At 31.8% G+C, this 19,246-nt stretch overlaps 1 protein-coding gene across 1 annotated transcript; it reads right to left on the bottom strand.

The window, feature by feature from the left end:
• Positions 1-6,129: 6,129 nt before the first annotated feature.
• LOC143237932 (uncharacterized) lies at positions 6,130-18,914 on the bottom strand. Its single transcript, XM_076477691.1, has 3 exons — positions 18,674-18,914; positions 9,404-10,583; positions 6,130-9,174 (listed from the first exon to the last, which is right to left on the bottom strand). Exons 1-3 carry the CDS (start codon positions 18,677-18,679, stop codon positions 8,690-8,692), a joined length of 1,671 nt encoding a protein of 556 aa, XP_076333806.1. The 5' UTR covers positions 18,680-18,914; the 3' UTR covers positions 6,130-8,689.
• Positions 18,915-19,246: the final 332 nt, after the last annotated feature.

Here is a 19,246-nt window from a genome sequence, read left to right as displayed (position 1 = left end):
CACAGTGGAGGAGTGTTCCAATGGACCTTCAGGTGATACAGGGGCTTCAAACAGCAGCTGGCTACATTGGCATGTTGGAGAGAGCATCCTCATTGACTGAAGGCCCTCGCTTGTATGGAAATGACTGGATCTTTCAGCAGTACAACGCTGCAATCCACAATGACCGCAGACAAAGGACTTTTTCATCATCCAGTGTGGTTGCCCGAACTGAACTCAAATAAGTGGTTGAATCTAACAACGGAAAATGCATATTTTTTCTTTATGTTCATTGGCCTTAAGATTTTGGACAGCAATGTATGACAAGAAGCCTGAAGTTGGTGAACACAAACCTAATAAATGAAACAAACGCAAACCTGATCTATCTAAACAGAAGGGCGATGTTGACAACGCTATTGCTTGAACATAAATGATTAATTTTCGTTTCGTATTTACCGATTAACGCTTCGTTTCAGTATGGCCTTAAACTTCCGACCAGCTAGAATTTAGGCTAATTTCATAGTGTTCACATTTACCCTACTAAATTCTAAAAAGGTTTTTAATGTTTATTTTCCTTTTTTTTTCATCTTTTAAAGTTCTACTCATATAAGTAGTTGAGTCTAACGATACAAAATGCATATTTTTTCTTTATGTTCACTGACCTTAAGATTTTGGTCACCAGTGTATATGAAACTAATAATTAGATTATACAACAAAGGTGAGCATTTTTTATTTTAACTCAGAATATCGCAATGAAATTTTAAAATTTCGAAGTTGCGGTTTATTATATTGTGTAAATAACGCACAGAAGCTGTATATATTTTTAGTGTGTCCGTTTTGTTATTACTCCTAGGATACCGGGCCAATCTCAAACAAACTTTATGGTATAATACTTTGGGAATACTTTAATGGGAATTCACGACTTCATCCACCCGTTCCCCCTACTATTGCTGTAATTGAGCACTTATCATCTGTGGCATAAGTTAACGTTAATTAAATTCATAGATGGCGTTAGGACATCACACCAAAAACTATTAAATTTTCGATAACACAACATACATTCAGTGTGGGGTGTGGCGGATTTACTATTGTATATTTATTTTAATATGGATCTTTGTTTCAATTAAATATATATGCTTAGAAATGCCTATAATTCATATAGAGTCGTTTATGAGTTATATTTACTTCCTACTTTGATGTTTGATTTTTTAATTTCGGTCCTAAGAAACTTCTGCAGGCAATTACCATCAATTAATTAATCACGCGAAACAGTGTGAAAGCACATTGAGAGATGATTGTTTAAAGCGAGTTACAGAAAGCTTGTCTACCGCCACTACTTTTTCTGCTGCCTCTTCCTGCAAAGTTACCCTGACCGCCATACAGTATATACCATATTTAAAGTACTTACATATTGTTATGTTATAAATAAATTTTCTGAAAGTTAGAATTTTTTGTTTTATTTATAATAGCATTCACCTCCAGATTATTTTAAGTTCATAATTCAGACAAAGAATAAGTACCTTAGCTTGTCACATATAAACTAAACCAGGTAAGATAGGGTTAAACTTTGCAGCAGCTGGATAGTCTGATAAAAAATTCTGAAGTTTAAAAGCCACTTTCACCTTCTTTTTCCTCCAAAGTGATACACCGATAAGTCTCAGGATTTATAACGCTAAAAACAGGTTTCGATACCCATAGTGAAAACAGTACAGATAGATGATTAACTAAAAACAAATAAAATGTATTTTCTTTCCACAATGAAGTAAAACAAGTGATATAGCTTATACGTTAAACTAGGTATGATTGGGTAAGATACTGCATTATGTTTATACAATTATTTACTCAATCATAGAATAGATGTGCCATGTGTAAACCTCAAAATATATTTTTTGGCTTTATTATGAAAGGATGACTTCGGTGATATGATCATTTATTGTTGTTTAAGTTGGTACTCTGTGGCTGTTTTATATGTTAGCAATTTGTTCGGCAGTTAGAATAATGGACTAGCAATCTGCGGGTCGAGGGTTCGAATCCGAATCACACCAAACATGCTCAGCCGTGGGGGCATTATAATGTGTCCGTCAAGCCTGTTCTTAATTAAGTGAATTATATCTAAGTCAACTTGAAATTAATTCACTCATCGTGAACCGTCGGTAAGATGTAAAGGAAGCTCCAGACCAGAAAGAAGACTTAATGTTGTTTGTAAGTTTGTAAAATCTTTAAACATGCATCATTATTTGTAATAAGTGTTATTATAAATTGTGGTATTGTTTGTGCATTAAAATATATTTGTATTACAAACAGAAAACTGTACTATCAGTTTTGTTGAAAAGTTTCATAAATTGGATACATATCAACATCTATTTAACTTTTAAACCAAAAATACAATTAAACTCATTTTCAAAATATTTGAAATTATAATACATAACAAAATATAGTTAATTATTCATCTCTATCAGACCCAGATTCATCAACTAGACGTACATGTTGTATTGCATTGGGTGAATTAATGTAAAACTTCTGAACAATTTTTTGTATGTAATATTTATATGAATTCGCAGCTTTGAGATTTTGAAAAGATTTAATCATTATATGTTTTTAAGAACTAATTAAGAATACTTGTATTTTTTCTCGAGTTTTAATTACTGATTTTTATTTATTCGTATACTTTTCTAATCCTTCCTATACTGAAGATTTTATTTTATAAAAATGTATTCTTAGCTTTGTTTTGATCCGAAAAATACTGCTTTTCATTTCGTTGTGTTTACTTTAATTGACATAGAATAAAGATATACATTTTCTACCTTACCAAAATCATAAACAGACCAATTTTAAAAAATGTTTAATAGGAAGATTTTTCTTTTAACATGTGTAGCTGTTTTAAACTCGTTTTATATTCGTTTATATATATATTTACATTCTTTCGGTTATTTTTGTTTGGAGATTACACAATAGTCACAATTTGTGTTTAAATTATTTATAAAAGACAATAAAGCATTACAACCGTTTGAACTTTTTATAATTCTTTATATTTAAATTCTGTTTTTTTTATTCTTAATATGTAGTTTTAAATGTCAATGTTTCTTGGCTGAAGTAAAGTGAAGCTAAAAACTGGTTCTTTATAGCACACGTGACTAAGAATTATACAATTTGAAAGAAAGAATAAAACAAATTGTTCGATGGAGAAACATGTAAACTACTTTATATACTATATATACACACACAGACATATAGATACATATATATATATATATAAAGTGTATGTTTAATAATCATTTAATATGTTTTGTAAAATTAGATTCCCGGTGGTTCATTGGTAAGTCCAATGCTTTATATAACCGTATTATAAAAATGTTTTCGACACTCTCAGTGAGTAGAGCACAGAGTACCCATAAGATGGCTTTGTATTTAGCTCTAAACCAGTATTTGAATGTAATATTAAGACTTAGATTATTTTACTTTACGATTGCTTTACGAAACAACAACAATAAATCGAAGCTCTTCTGCTCGTAATATAGAATAGTCTTTACAAAATTTGTATAAAAATCAGCCTTTTAATTCATTTTCTGTGTAGAAATATACAGAAAGGTGTTATTTATATGACAGTTATATTTTTCAAATAAGACATACCATAAACTGTGTTCAGTATAACCAGTACCTGGTGCACAAAATGTATAATACCGTGTGTTATTTAAAGACTTTCTGATACAGGTTATAAAATTTATGTATAAACAAAATTACATATAAACAAGGGTAATAATAACGACTGAGTAATATTTAAATTAAAAAAGTAATTTGTTTTATAAAAACTATTATTTTAATTTATTTAATATATTTGGTTTAGCTAACTGTTTTATGTTAAAAGCAACAACTGTTCACCAAATACTTGCATTTAAAGTTAATGTTTTTGTGAGAAATACGTTGATAATTAAAACTTGAAAATAAAAAACACATTGTTTTAATAATTTGAAAAGTAGAAAAGAGATTTTTACAAATACTGATACATTTTAATTCTACATAAATTAATTTTATGTTTCAAAAGCGAAATAAAATTGTTAGAGTAAGGGAAAAGATATGCAAAATACTACAACGTTACATTTATGAATGACCTTTTGCGTGGAAACATCAGTTGATTATCCTGTAACTTACGTGCCCTTTCCAGATTGGGCAGTATCATTTAACTCTTTTAACTTCAGTTCATGTACAATACAGTGATGTTACGCCTAAAAACGAACTATGTTACTTTGATATGTTATTTTACCAAAAATGAATGTTACCAAAAACAATATTTTTGACGAATGACGATAAAAAATATTGTAGGTAACGTCACAAGTCTACAGAGATGCAAGCTCTCCTCTTCTTAATTTAAAACCGATATTTACTTACAAATAGTAGTAACATGCCATTTTCCCATTGTAGATGCAGGTGTAGTCAACTGTGTGCTCTTGTATTTCATTTAATCTAATTATGATGTATTCCAGTATTTTCAGTTGCTAGTTTTATTTTATTTGAATGGTAATTTTACATTTATGAATTAATATTAAACGTTGTTTGCTTGCAGACTAACTTTCTACTGTTCACATATATATATATATGTATATATGCACATTTATGGGAGATGTTTATTAAACTTTAATTACACTATTCTGTTCTCCCTGTTAATACTGTTGATAATGAATCTGTGAAAAAATAAATCTCCTAAGCATATATTACTTGTTCTGTCCTTTTCTACAGTATAAATAGACATAGTTGTTAAGCTTCTTTTATAAAGGTATTTGGTCGTCCTGCTTTCTGAACCTGTGTGGCTTATCTTATCCTTTACTCTAGTCTCTTGTAATGAATACAAAATATAAAGAAGAATCGTTGACCGACCTATTTTGAAGCCTGTTTCCACCTAGTTCATTTTCTTTTTTTGATTTGCCAACTATAATATACTAGACGTGCTCGCTCTTTCAGCTTGGGGGGGGAGGCATTGTAATAAGTGGTCATCCTACTTTTTGTTAGTACAAATGTAGCCTAAGACTTTTGCTGTTGATTGTTGATAGTGTTGACTAGCTGTCATCCCTCTACCTTATCACTTTTAAATTTCGAACGGCTAGCGGAAATAGCTATCGAATATCGTAACGCAAAATTCAGCTAATAAACAATATACACAACATATAACGTACTCAAATAGCATTCAAGCGAATTTCATATTGAACAATAATTTTCAACCAATAACACAAATATTGAAATACATCTACTCATTACAGTTAACACTTATAAAGATAGATGGATTTGCATGAGCCGCAGAACTTGTATAATTGTATAATTTCTAATTACCCGAAAGTAAACATGTTATGCATGCACTTTGAAATGTTTATGATAAGTAACAAGCATAAAAGATGTATCGGGTGTTTATAAGACTCAAAGCTTGGCATGGTCAAGTGGTTAAAGCGCTCGACTTTTGTGCCTCTTGTTTAAAGACAAAAATAACAAAAACATATAAAATCAATGTTTCATTGTTTGCATTTTCATATTAATAGTCAGTAATCCAAAACTTTAGAGTAAGAATTTGAAAATTTAATAGTTTAATATGAAATATCGAATATATTACTGAAACACTTAGTGAATACAATATCAAATTTATTCAAACACCAGGCACTATACTATGTAAAAACTACACTGACAAACACAACACCAACATTATTTATAAAATATAATGTGATAACTACCACGACTTCTATATTGGAGAAACAAGTAGAAAAATCACCTTCACACGTTTTTGAACGCTGCAAATCAAATAAGCACAACATAACCATAGAAAACACCAAAATACTAATAAAGAAACAAACATAAACAAACGCAAAATTAAAAAAAAGCCTTAATTATACAACAACTCAAGCCCAAAATAAACCAATATAAAGGAACACCTTTATACTTATATTAATAAATATAATCCAACATCTAAGCACACCCTCTACATTCCTACACTCAACTACACAACCGCCTTCAAACATGTGGTCAGCTGTCGGTCTGTTACCTCTTTCTTTTTTTGTGAACCTGACAATGACCGAAGAAAGTCGAAATGTTGTTCGCTCCTCTACATAGAACTTTCTCTATCCATACCAGCCGTTTTTTACATATATAAGATTTTGAAGTTATTTGTTGCTCTGTTTGTATTTAGTAATATGTAGTTATCAGTCATTGTATCAAATGTGGTCGAAACAATGTTAAGTTTTACTTATTTGTTTGATATTTTACCGAGAAAATACAGGTACATTAAGCCTAAAGTGTGTAACTATTAGATAACAGTGAAGCTAGGAATGTGATTTAAACATATTTCCGTTAATACATCATGATGCAAAAAATTAAAAACTTTAGATTAGGGCTGGATTTGGTATCAGATACTCTCCAAATGAGCATACATCTGTTATCTGACTGCAAGGTGAAGTTTGAATCATCTGCAAAACCAAAAATTCTCCACATTATATTGCCTCATCTGGACATTCTTATACACTGCAGGAGAACTGTTTTGTTACTCAATCCTTAACAGACAGATAAAATATAAGCCGATCTTGTGGTGTTTGTTTTTAAGCGTCTTTAGAATGGCCTCTTGTTTTGTTTGAAAATGATTGAGTAAGACTAGAAGCAATCACTCAAAGTTGGACACTCCACATGCTATACGATCTAGAATTACACGAAGACAACATGTAGGTTGGTTGTGTTACACAATAAAGCAACTTTAATCCCATGCTACCTGTTTAAACCTGATTTATTGCCCCCCTTAAGTTTCATTTTACGCGAATTAACTCTAAACGTGTGATTCTTATTGTCAGTTATTTTACAAATGTTCCATTTTTAATAAAGTACGCATGCACTACATATTTTCTAGTCCTTAAAGAGTAAACAATATTTTTTCTGACTTGTGTTTATCCTTCTTGTACAGCCATGAGGCAGGTTGATTAATCTGAATCACCTCTAAAAATGTTGAACCAAGTTTATGTTAGAAAAACGTTTTACCCCATGAAACAGCCCACAATATACATATAAATATCTATTAACCTTAAGTTTTTAGGATTTGGTGTAAGGGCTTCGTTTTTTTTCTAAGTGTAATTTAAAAAGCTCCAAAATATTTTAAAAGTAAACATGCAAGACATTGAAATATACGACACTTTTACAATCAAGAAAGCTTTTGGGTTTTGTGGATTTTAAATTGATGTACAAAAACACTTTTAAAACTATATATATGGTATTTTGTATTAAGATAAAGAATGAATATTTCAATCATTAAAATTTTTGTTTACAAATGTATCATAATTTTTAAAAGAATGTGGAATATAAACTTTGTTGTTTGTATATTTAATTAACTGTAATTTTATTACCGATGCAACATTTCGGTAAACATATCAGAAGTTTCGGAAATTACAGTAATTCTGAATAACGTTTGAAGAATTATTGACATAGATAACGTAGGCAGAAACCTTTTTACTAGATATAAATAAATATAATTTCTTGCTTAAAAATTACTAAGTATTTGAATAGCAGTGTAAAACATGATTTCTCCTTAACACATTTTCCATTATAATTTAGGGGAAACTGTGGTGAATAATAATATTTGTTTATTAAATTAAGGCTATGTAATTCAGAACTAATTTAGTTTAAAAAATCATTTTCGTGTAAATAGAATCTTTTAAAATATATGTTATTCGTATAATTTATAATCTTGTATATTTGAAAATATCTAAAAATAATAACCACTACAATTCATTTATAACAGTTATTTTTAAATATTAATCATAAACTGAAGCCAGTAATATAAAGATCCATATTCCATATTATAAAAGTTCCAGTAAGGTTATCATTGCTCTAACTGTAGATACTAAAATTAATAGTTTAACTTTAATGATTTTCACATACTTTGCCAATTATCTTTTTTGTAAGACATACGCGTGTGTTTTTCTTATAGCAAAGCCACATAGGGCTACCTGCTCAGCCCACCGAGGGGAATCGAACCCCTGATTTTAGCGTTGTAAATCCGGAGACATACCTCTGTATTAGCGGGGGGCAAGACATACGCCATTAATTTGAAAAACTTTGACCTAATAATAGTAATCAGATATGAAATGTACTTTTAGCTTGATGACTGATAATAGCAATAAAAGAAGAGAATAGCAAATCAAGAACTCATAAGGTGTTTCTATTATATATCTGGGGAACCTTTCGATATCTGTTTCAGAAAAACTCGAATATTTCTCCATAACTTCGCAAAACTGGCATGCAGTTATTTCGTCAAGAAGTTCTTAAATAATTGTATGATAAAAGTTTGCAATAAAATAAAAAAAGAAAACCAAATGACATGCAAGAATTCACATATTATCTGTAACCTTAATGCTTGAATATATCTTATATTACTGATTAACAGAATAAGTTAATTTAGAGATTGTGGTCTGAGTGAAAACAAGTGTCATCCTAATAGCATTATTTCCATATGCTACCCTTTATTTAGTAGCACACTGCTGACTTGTATATCATTCTTTGACCTTTTCATCTTTTTTTTCTTTAGCTGTAATTAATGAGATATGATATTTTACTTTAATTTGTTGGGCTCGATTAATACCCTGAGATATATGGTTAGAAAATGAATGGTAATATATTCTCAAAACATATGACTATGGCCAGTACACTACTGCTCATTATATCCAGAAGATTGCTGATCGTAACCAGACGAAAATCATTGACCATATCCTGATGGTTGTTGAACATAACCAGATGAATTCTGTTGACCATATCCTGAAGCTTGTTGACCATGACCAGAAGAATGTTGTTGACCATATCCTGATGATTGTTTACTATGTCCAAAAGACTGTTTTTGACCATATCCTGAAAATGTTTGGTCATGATCAAATGAACGTTGTTGACCATACCCTGATGATTGCTTACCATGCCCAGAAGATTGTTTTCGACCATATCCTGAAAATCTTTGGTCATGAGCAGATGAACGTCGTGGACCATATCCTGAAACTTGTTGACCATGACCAGAAGAAAGTTGTTGACCATGTCCTGATGGTTGTTTACCATGCCCAGTAGATAGCTGTTGACCATAACCTGAAGAATGTTGACCATGACCAGAAGAAAGTTGTCGACCATATCCTGATGACTGCTTACTATATCCAGAAGATTGTTGTTGACCATATCCCGAAAACTGTTGACCATGACCTGAAGATTTTTGTTGACCATGACCAGATGAACGTTGTTGACTATGACCAGAAGAAAGTTGTTGACCATATCCTGATGGTTGTTTACCATGCCCAGCAAAGAGCTGTTGACCATATCCTGAAGAATGTTCACCATGACCAGAAGAAAGTTGTCGACCATATCCTGATGACTGTTTACTATATCCAGAAGATTGTTGTTGACCATATCCTGAAATTTTGTTGACCATGACCTGAAGATTTTTGTTGACCATGACCAGATGAACGTTGTTGACCATATTCTGATGATTGTTTACCATATCCAAAAGATTGTTGTTGACCATTTCCTGAAAATTGTTTACCATGACCAGTGGGGTGGTGTTGATCATGTGCTGATGAAAGCTGTTGACCGTACCCTGACGACTGTTGTAGACCATGTCCTCCTTCGGATTTTTCATCTTTATTAAGTGTAAGAAGAATCACTGGAACATAATGTACTTGATTTTTCTCTTTTTGTTGTTGTTCAACATGCCCTGGCTGTTGAGTTTGTCCATAGCCAGACTGTTGAGTTTGTCCATAGCCAGACTGTTGAGTTTGCCCATAGCCAGACTGTTGAGTTTGCTCAGAGCCAGACTTTTGAGTTTGCCCATAGCCAGACTGTTGAGTTTGACCATAACCAGACTGTTGTTTATTTCCATTATCTGACCGAATCAGTTGCTGACCATATCCAGATTGCTGAGATTGTCCATATCCAGATTGTTGCTGTTGACCATAACCAAGTTGTTGAGACTGTCGAGTTTGTCCGTAACCAGATTGTTGTTGATTATTATGATCAATCTGCTGTTGACCATAGCCAGATTGTGGCTTCTGAGTATAACCAAGTTGTTGAGATTGTCTATAGCCAGACTGTTGAGTTTGTCCATAGCCTGACTGCTGCTGACCCTGACCTGACAGAGTTTGCTGTTGATCATAGGTTGAACGTCGTGGTTGTTGGACATTTTGCCTCTCTGGAAGATTTAGAACGAGAACTAAACTTTTAGATTTCTTGGAACTTTGTTGGTTACCATAACCACCTTGCTGCTGGGATCCATGCTCAATTTTTTGGGTTTGCTCATATCCCATTTGCTGAGTATGACCATAGCCACTTTGTATAGATTTACCATGTCCACTTTGTACACCGTATCTACTTGTCTGTGATTGACTATGTCCAGTTGGCCGAACCTGGTCATAGCTACTTTGTTGAACATTGCTGTAGTCGGTTTTCTGTTGTCCATACCCATCTTTTTGTTCTGCTGGCAAACTGACAATAATTGCCTTTATTGTTTCAGTTTTGGGTTTTTCTGATTGACTATAACTACTTTGTGAAGGCCCTTGAATATAATCTGCTGCTCTAACGCATACTGTAGGTAAGAAGCACAATATCCAGAGAAACACCTAAAACAGATTAAAAGGGAGACAAAGTAATTAAACATATAATGTATTAATAAAACATATTTATTACAGTTTCAACAACTGAATAATAATAGTATGCTGCCACAATTTCGAGCTGAGACGCTATAACCGACGTATTTAGTAGTACATTTTTGGTTCATTTCGAATTCATCACTATTCAACTGTATAGTGTCACCATCTATAGAATTATATTTGAAACATCCAAAAATATTTCCCGTTTAATATTCTTAAACATTATATGTTTGTTTCTTGATAAGTACAAAACAACACAATTGGCTATTTGTAATGTGCCTAATACGGATATCGAAATCCGTTTTTTCACACTACAAGCCTTCAAACTTATCGCTGAGCCACTGGGAGGGGGTACAAACAATAAAGAAAATATTTTGCAAAATCATCGTAGAACCTCGAACACTATACTATAAAATGTTTTTATCTTTAGTATTTTTGCTTAATATAGGTATTTGATTGATAAATTCCTGAAAAATAGTCACAAGTATGTAAAAAGTTAAATTTAGTGTTTTGAAATAGGTATATATACTCAAATTTAAATGAAATAAAACCTTTTTATTTTTGAATCTTCATTGCACGTTATTTAACGGTGTAGGTCAATTTAATTTTTATACATTGGGATAATATGATATATTTTTTTCACTTTAACCTACGATTTTTATCCATGAAATCTAAAAATTCAAAAAAGTCTCGAAAAAGGTAGAATATTGATTATCAAAAACATATCAATAAGATTATCCAGTAACCCCAGCAATCTTTAATTTATATACCTATTAGTACAAGTTATCTGGTAATTTAACAAAGTTTCTTCAGTCATTTATAAACGTGAATATACAGTGAAATATAGCCTAGAATTCTGAACAAATTTAAAACTTGAAACTTGATCAAAATATTGTTATAAATAGACGACTTAACTTTAAAAAGTGTTCTGCACCAGTTTTTTCTTTCTTTTGTTGTTGTGAATCGTTTTAAAATGTGTTTTCTGGATGAAGGTATCTTGCTACAAAGTGTGACATTTTGGTTTTAATAAGGAAATAAATTACAAATGTCGATGAAATTAGCATAGGTTAAACGTTACCATTAACATTAGTTTATTTATTATTATGCTTTGATGAAAAATTCTGGTAGGATAAATGTCTTTTAAACCTTTTTTGTACAAAAGCGTTAACGTCATTTTCGTTATTTTGAAGTCAAAAACATTTCATTTCCTAGATTCAATGGTACTCAAGTACTAAACATTTTATTATTAAAACACTTTAGAGGAAGAAGTTGAATCAAAGTTACTGTTTCTCTTTACAGTTAATTATGACGATGCTTGAAGTCGTAATATTTATTTTTTATAATCCTACGTATATATAAGGTTAAATGCACAGTACAAGAGTTTGACAGTCAAAGGTAATCAAATTAACTTAATTAATTATATTGTTAAATGGACAGAAACATTTACTAGCTGTTATCAAATATATTTATACAAGGAATTGAATTTTCTGGTTTAAATATTCATAAATATAAATGGGATGAAAATAATAAAGTTACCACATACTGTGTGCATGTGTTTTCTTATAGCAAAGGACTATCTGCTGAGTCCATCAAGGGGAATAGAAACCACATACTGTATTTCACTAACAGACGATTCCCTTTGTGTTACCTTATGCTTTAGAACGCATAATCGAATTATTTTTAAGTGTATATTAAAAGGTATGATTATGAATATAAATGTATAATGTTTATGCGATGTAGTGTTTGAGTACTATTACCATTATGTGTTTTTTGCATGTTTGAAGAAGCACTCACTTCAAAAATTTGAAAATATGTCTAACATCATGCATCTTATCACAACGAGATGCAATATTTATTTCAATTGTAATAAGTTGAATATCATTAGTAGAACTACCTGCATTTATTTTAAAACTGGTGTTTGTTTTACTTAAATATATATTTAGAAATGCATAAAATTAATAATATTGAATCTGTGTTGCAAAATTCCCACCTATTTACTAAATTTCTACAAGGTTCTCGAGTGCAAAAATCGACATTTACACGTTTTATATTGTTACCAACTGAACTTTCTACAACATTGCCTTATTGTTAATGAATCGACACGCCGTGATATATTGTTGATTTGTTACTATTCAAGTATTATTAAATCTCGGAAGCTATTATTGTGGTTCACGCTTGTTAATCGGGAAAGTGCGGATACTTTCCCAGAAACGCTTATATATTTCGAACGTTACAAACCATTCAACTTCAGAAAATTAACTTCGAACGTTGGCATTTCTACGAAGACATAACATCTGTAAAAAACTCACGTCTGAGCAGCGAGAGATAACTTACTTGTTAAGTGACCTGCACTGATATCTTTTGAAATTAATTTGTTAATCGCGAACCGTCGATAAAATATTCAGTTCCAGGCCAGATAGAAGACTCGATATTGTTTGTAAGTTCATAAAACTTTTATATATAAATCACTATTTATAATAACTGTTCTTATACATTGTATTGTTATTTGTATATTAAAATATATTTGTGTTAAGGAAGAAACACTTTGTGCATCAATTCTATTGGGAAACATCATAAATTTAACATATATCGACACTTAATTAGCTTCTAAGTTAAATTAAAATTTTCTTCTATTTGAAATCGTAATAATTGGAGACTCGTCCGGGATAAATTATAATACGTAACAACAAAAACTCCAAGTAATGGAGGGCCTGGCATGGCCAAGCGCGTAAGGCGTGCGACTCGTAATCCGAGGGTCGCGGGTTCGTGCCCGCGTCGCGCTAAACATACTCGCCCTCCCAGCCGTGGGGGTGTATAATGTGACGGTCAATCCCACTATTCGTTGGTAAAAGAGTAGCCCAAGAGTTGGCGGTGGGTGGTGATGACTAGCTGCCTTCCCTCTAATCTTACACTGCTAAATTAGGGACGGCTAGCACAGATAGCCCTCGAGTAGCTTTGTGCGATATTCCAAAACAAACAAACCAAGTAATGGAAATTCTGTTGATGGTTCAATTTCTCCCTTTCGGTATATCAGTGCTAAATTTTATTCCTTATGACACTAAAGTTAGGAATTTGATTCCTACTGTAGACTTAATGTGGGTAGTTTATTGTGCAACTCTGCACTTAAAGAAAACAAATATTCTTTATTGAATTAAATTTTTTGTGTGAATCAATAACGTTCAGCTGTTTCATTATTTTTAGAATACATTAATGCAAATTATCGTATTTCTTGTAGTATTTTCTATGAATAATTTTTTTAATTTCACAAAATCACGAAATAATTAAAACTTCTACATTAGGAAAACTCCATCCTTTAAAAACTAGCTGTTTCAGCAAAATGATTTTAGATAAGCAGTATAACAGTTTGGAAAAAGAAAATGTGTGATATGTTGTGCATGACAACTTTGCTGCTTGTAAATAAACCTTAGGAAGATAATTAGAGAGGTTTAAATTTTTGTATGAGAGGAACATAAATTATTTGATAAATTTGGGGGTTGCACATCAAGTGGAACAAACTAATAAATTGCGCCAGTGACGTAATTTGATTGTTATATACTAGTAGACTATCATTATACAAAAATTTCGTACTTTGGGTTAGAAGAAGCAAAAACTTTTACAAATACAAAATTCTTATAGTAAAATGCGTTGCTATTAACAGTAATATTTACTATACAATGAGATAACATTTAAGTAAGTTAGTTTGTTTTAAATTTCGCGCAAAACTACACGCGGGCTATTTGCGATATCCGTCCCTAATTTAGCAGTGTAAGGCTAGAGGAAAGGAAGCTAGTCATCACCATCCACCGTCAACTCTTGGGTTACTCTTTTACCGACGAATAGTTGGATTGACTGTCACATATAACGCCCCCACGGCTTAAAGAGCGAAAATGCTTAGTGTGATAAGGATTCGAACCCGCGACTCTCTGTATTACGAGTCGAGTGTCTTAACCACCTGCCATGCCGGACCTTTTTAAGTAAATCTTCATATGTGCATATGCGTATTTGTAAAGAAAAAAAACAAAAACACTTAAGTAAATACTTTTTTAATTTCAATATTCACACTTAATACACTGTTATATTTATCCTATTGATTACAATACAATTAGTTTAAAAGTCAGTTTTAATGGCTTTTTCAAGTCTTAAGGCAGAATATTTTTAAACTGAGTCTAACAGATCAACTTGTAACCATTAATAATTAGGAATATCACAGATCACGAGATATTTGTATTTAAAACTGAAGTGTACCAATATTTTTCTTCGAAGGAATAACGGACATTTTAAAGATACACTTTTACCAAACAAAAACGAAGAAAAAAAATGAGAGCTGAAAATTTCATGTTAAAATAAGGAAGAAACGAATGCATAATTACTGTATGAGCTAACACTGGCTGGAAAAAGTTATTTTTAATCACGAATATATCGTCAAGAGGCACAAAAAAGCTCAACAGTCCAGTTTGTACCACGTATACAGAGATTAAACACGTTACATGAAACGATTTTGGATACTGACATCTTCATTACAGTCCATATTATAAGGTCAAATTATTTTTTATCTAAGGACCATGCATATTGAAATAGCCGTATAATTTAATTTGCTTTACGACAGGCTCTATTGAAAGGATGTCATGTTGAAAGCATACCTGTCAGACCTGCTTCCTTTTTATAAGTCATCTAGTGTAGTATCGCTTCAAGAGAGTGATCAGACAGTAATCCATATGTGTTACGTACGACGAATAAAGGTATGCGATAATTAAACTGACATGCCGAGGAAGCAACTTAATTACATTTGACTTTTCCAGGCAGAAATATGAGAACGTTTTTATCACCGACCTTTTTATTCCTGGATTGTCGTATGATATTAAATGCCGCATGGATGGGGTTACGACTTGTTGAAGTCTCTTTCTGGGTTGTTTTGCTCTCCGAAATTAACTGAAGTTCCTTTATTTGCTAATGACATTATGTACACGATATACCTGTCTTAGAAATTTTAATCTCCTAAATGAATAAATTATATGATCTTCCAGAAAACGATCAATTTTTGGTGACATCATACTGCCTTGTGATCCCAAACATGTAGTTATGACATTTGTCATTTCATAGCAACTTTATATTGACTATGGTTATCAAGGATCTTGCCGACTTGTATATTAAAAACAATTTTAACATTACGTACTCAACCCTCTGTAATTCTTTTAAACTGAATAACTTTACTCCACAATATTATTTTTATGCTTATTATAAAGTTCAATATTATTTTTATATTTGGTTTGTTTTGGATTTCGCGCAAAGCTACACGAGGGCTATCTGCGCTCGCCGTCCCTAGTTTTGCAGTACAGGACAAGAAGAAAGGCAGCTAGTCATCACAATCCACCGCCAACTCTTGGGCTACTCTTTTACTAACGAATAGTGAGATTGACAGTCGCTTATAACACCCCCACGGCTGAAAGAGCGACCATGTTTGGCGCGACGGGGATGCAAACCTGCGACACTCGGATTACGAGTCGAGTGCCTTAACCACCTGGCCATGCCGTGCCTTATTTTTATGTATGGTAAATTAACTTTTTTAGGTATTTTTACTTGTTTGCTGTTTCATAAGTTTTTTTTTATAGCTATAAAAAGAACAAACCCTTGTCGTATAGTTATATATGTTGTGCAAAAAGAAATTAAAATAGTACTATCAATGAGAAAAGTAACAATGGGAGTATGTTTAAGGACTCCAGTTATAGATGTGTTGAATCTGATGTAACATTATTGTTAATTGTATGGTTAAATAACAAAGCAGTCTGGTCAAAATTTGTGAGCCTCTATATAAATATAACAGTAGTGCCTGTTGTCTATTGTATGTTGATGTAACTACCTTGCATGTTTTAGGGCTCATTAATTTCATGCGGGGATACATACACATTTTCAATTTTTCATTTGGCGTTTTGAGGTTTTTATTGGTACTATCATCCATCCTATGGATGGATCTTCACCAAATGTGGTTAGAAATTCATTGGCTCCATGGGAAGAAACATACAAACTTTTATTTTTGCATTTTACTGTTTGTATGGGAATTTTTGCCTTTTTCTATCACTACTTTGTTTGTTGTGACAGATCTTAAATTCGGTATGAATATTTGTTGGGTACATACAGGGATATATGCACATTTTTGTGATTTTACATTTTGTGCTTTGCAGCTTTTATGGGCGTTTTGTATTTTTTCTTTTGCAATTACATATAAGGGAAGCAACTTTTCACGTCTTTGCATAATCCTTCATTAATCATGAATTTATATATCTTCTGTCCAGGAGATTTTACAAAAATATCTCAGATGATAAGAAAAAGAGATCCTTTCAAAACGCACTATTATGGGAATTAATTTAGCTGTATATTATTATTAAGATTAATTAATCTTTCAACTACTTGGACAAGTAACTTGTAATAGTAATATCTGCTTTCGCTTTCTTTGAATCTTTATAAAATTACTTATTTTTTATGGTTTTGATCTCAAATGCTCAAGTCCCAACTGATAAATTTTAGTGAACTTATTAACGATTGTAATTAGTGCCGATTATTACAATTTATTTCTCTTTTCATAAACTGAGAGTACCTTGCGGTAAAGCATTAAGTCTACAGATTTACAACTCTAAAATCAGGGGCTCGATTCCTTTCGCTGGAATTAGCAGATGGCCTTATGTTGTTTTGTTATAAGAAAACACACACACTCATAAACTGAGCTGAGCTTTAGGTGAACGGACTGAAGTTCGTTAAATTGAGGTTAAAGTATGAAAACCTTATGAGCAGTTTCACAACACTAATGTTTCTTTTTATACCCTTAGCAGGAAAGAGAAAGAATATAGGTTATAGAAGTTACTGACCCACATGGGTTTTACACCTTATCTAGCAGAGGGCATGACATTCACACAGCTTTATATTTACCATACTGCAACCTAGCGTATAAAAACAAAGTAACAAAGCCTACTATAGTATGTGCAAAGTGTAAGTTGTCATATTAATGAGATGTAGTTTGTTAATACTTCGTACAAACATTCCAGGTAAAAAGGAAAAAGAATGTGACAATGTGATGATGTTACTGTTAAGTGTAAAAATCGCAAAATTATATCTAGCATTGGCTTTAAAAACAGTCTTTCATGTTTATAGACTAAGCTAACTACACATCTTGAAGTAATTATTGCATTGAATTTCGTATTATATAAATATTGTTGATATTTCACCCACAGAATAGGTATCTGCATTAATCTGCCTCGGGAAATAGAGTTCCGGATTGTAACATTCTAAATTCGTATTATTATTTCTCACTCATAGAGGACAGTGAGTATTATTATTACTTAATTATGTGGTTTGTCAAAGCCAACAACAAAAAACTACAATACTAGGTTCAAATGCATAATTTTTGATATGTTAGTAATATATTTACTATATTAAAATTAAAAAGGAGCATCGTAGTATTTGTATTTTCAACCAGAACTGCATCTCATGTGATCATGTGACAAACGCAAGAACGTAAAATTGTAAGCGCATATTTAAAATATATCTAATATGCCTGAGATTACCTAGAGAGATTTAAATTTCCATTAGTGAAGATAATCTAAGTTGTGAATTATAGAGAAAGCATGAAACACAAATAAAACGTACATTGATTAGTTTGTATAGATGGGCACCAGCAGTGACTAGAGAAAGTGAGTATCGTTGGGTTAATTAAATAACAAAAACATTTTAATGCTAGATTCAAGCAATAAAATGCCAAATTTTGAAGACAGAGGCGTTTTATATAAACCGTATCTAATGTTAAAATTCAAACCTCAATCACAAAGTCACGAGAACTAAAACTAATAAAACTTTTTTAATGAATATGTTTCATTAAGACGTATATTTGAATACAGTATGATTGGTGTCCCGAGATATCATGATAAGTGAATGTTAAAAATGTAATAATTCAAAAATATTCTTGTTTATCTTTAAATAACACCTTCTTAAAACCATTCTACTTTGTAATATATCATTATTTCCTCAACTTAGTAACATCCACTCCAGAAAACAAACCACAAGATAGTTACCCTCATTATTGTCCTTCAAGTAAAGGGTCTTCTTCAAGCGGCTGAGGAATAAAATGAATAAAGATTTGCTTTTGTTGGTTTCTTTCTTGTCGTATATATACGTATTCACTGACTTATTACAAAGATCATGCGCAAAGTACTGTAATTACTTGTTATGTTCTTAAAAGATCGCGCAGATTTGACTTTAGGGAAGAAGAGAGGTTGCCCCAAATCCACCTTCTTTCTCTTGAAGCAAGATTTACTATCGAATAACTAAATGTGGGTCATAGAAGAGGAGATGTGAGCCTCTGGTAGTTTCGTGCTTGGCTTCTCACTTTTGTTCACTACTCGTTTGAGTAACCTAATTCTATTTGCCAACATTGAAGTGTACGAACTTGTAAAGTGTATACGTTTAGAAGTTTTATGTTGTAAGACCAAGCTTTACCAAGAGTTACCAAATGTTGCATAGAAGTGCTAAAGTTTCTTCTTTTGTTTTAACTGTCCTTACATAGTTAATCTTTTCACTTAAAAATATAATAATTTTAACAATTTCAAGTCCTCCACTAGTTATAAATATAAATGAAGAAATTAACA

The sequence above is a fragment of the Tachypleus tridentatus genome, chromosome 13 (assembly GCF_004210375.1).
Source record: "Tachypleus tridentatus isolate NWPU-2018 chromosome 13, ASM421037v1, whole genome shotgun sequence".
Taxonomy (NCBI): domain Eukaryota; kingdom Metazoa; phylum Arthropoda; class Merostomata; order Xiphosura; family Limulidae; genus Tachypleus; species Tachypleus tridentatus.
This window is presented reverse-complemented; position numbering and strand designations above follow the sequence as displayed.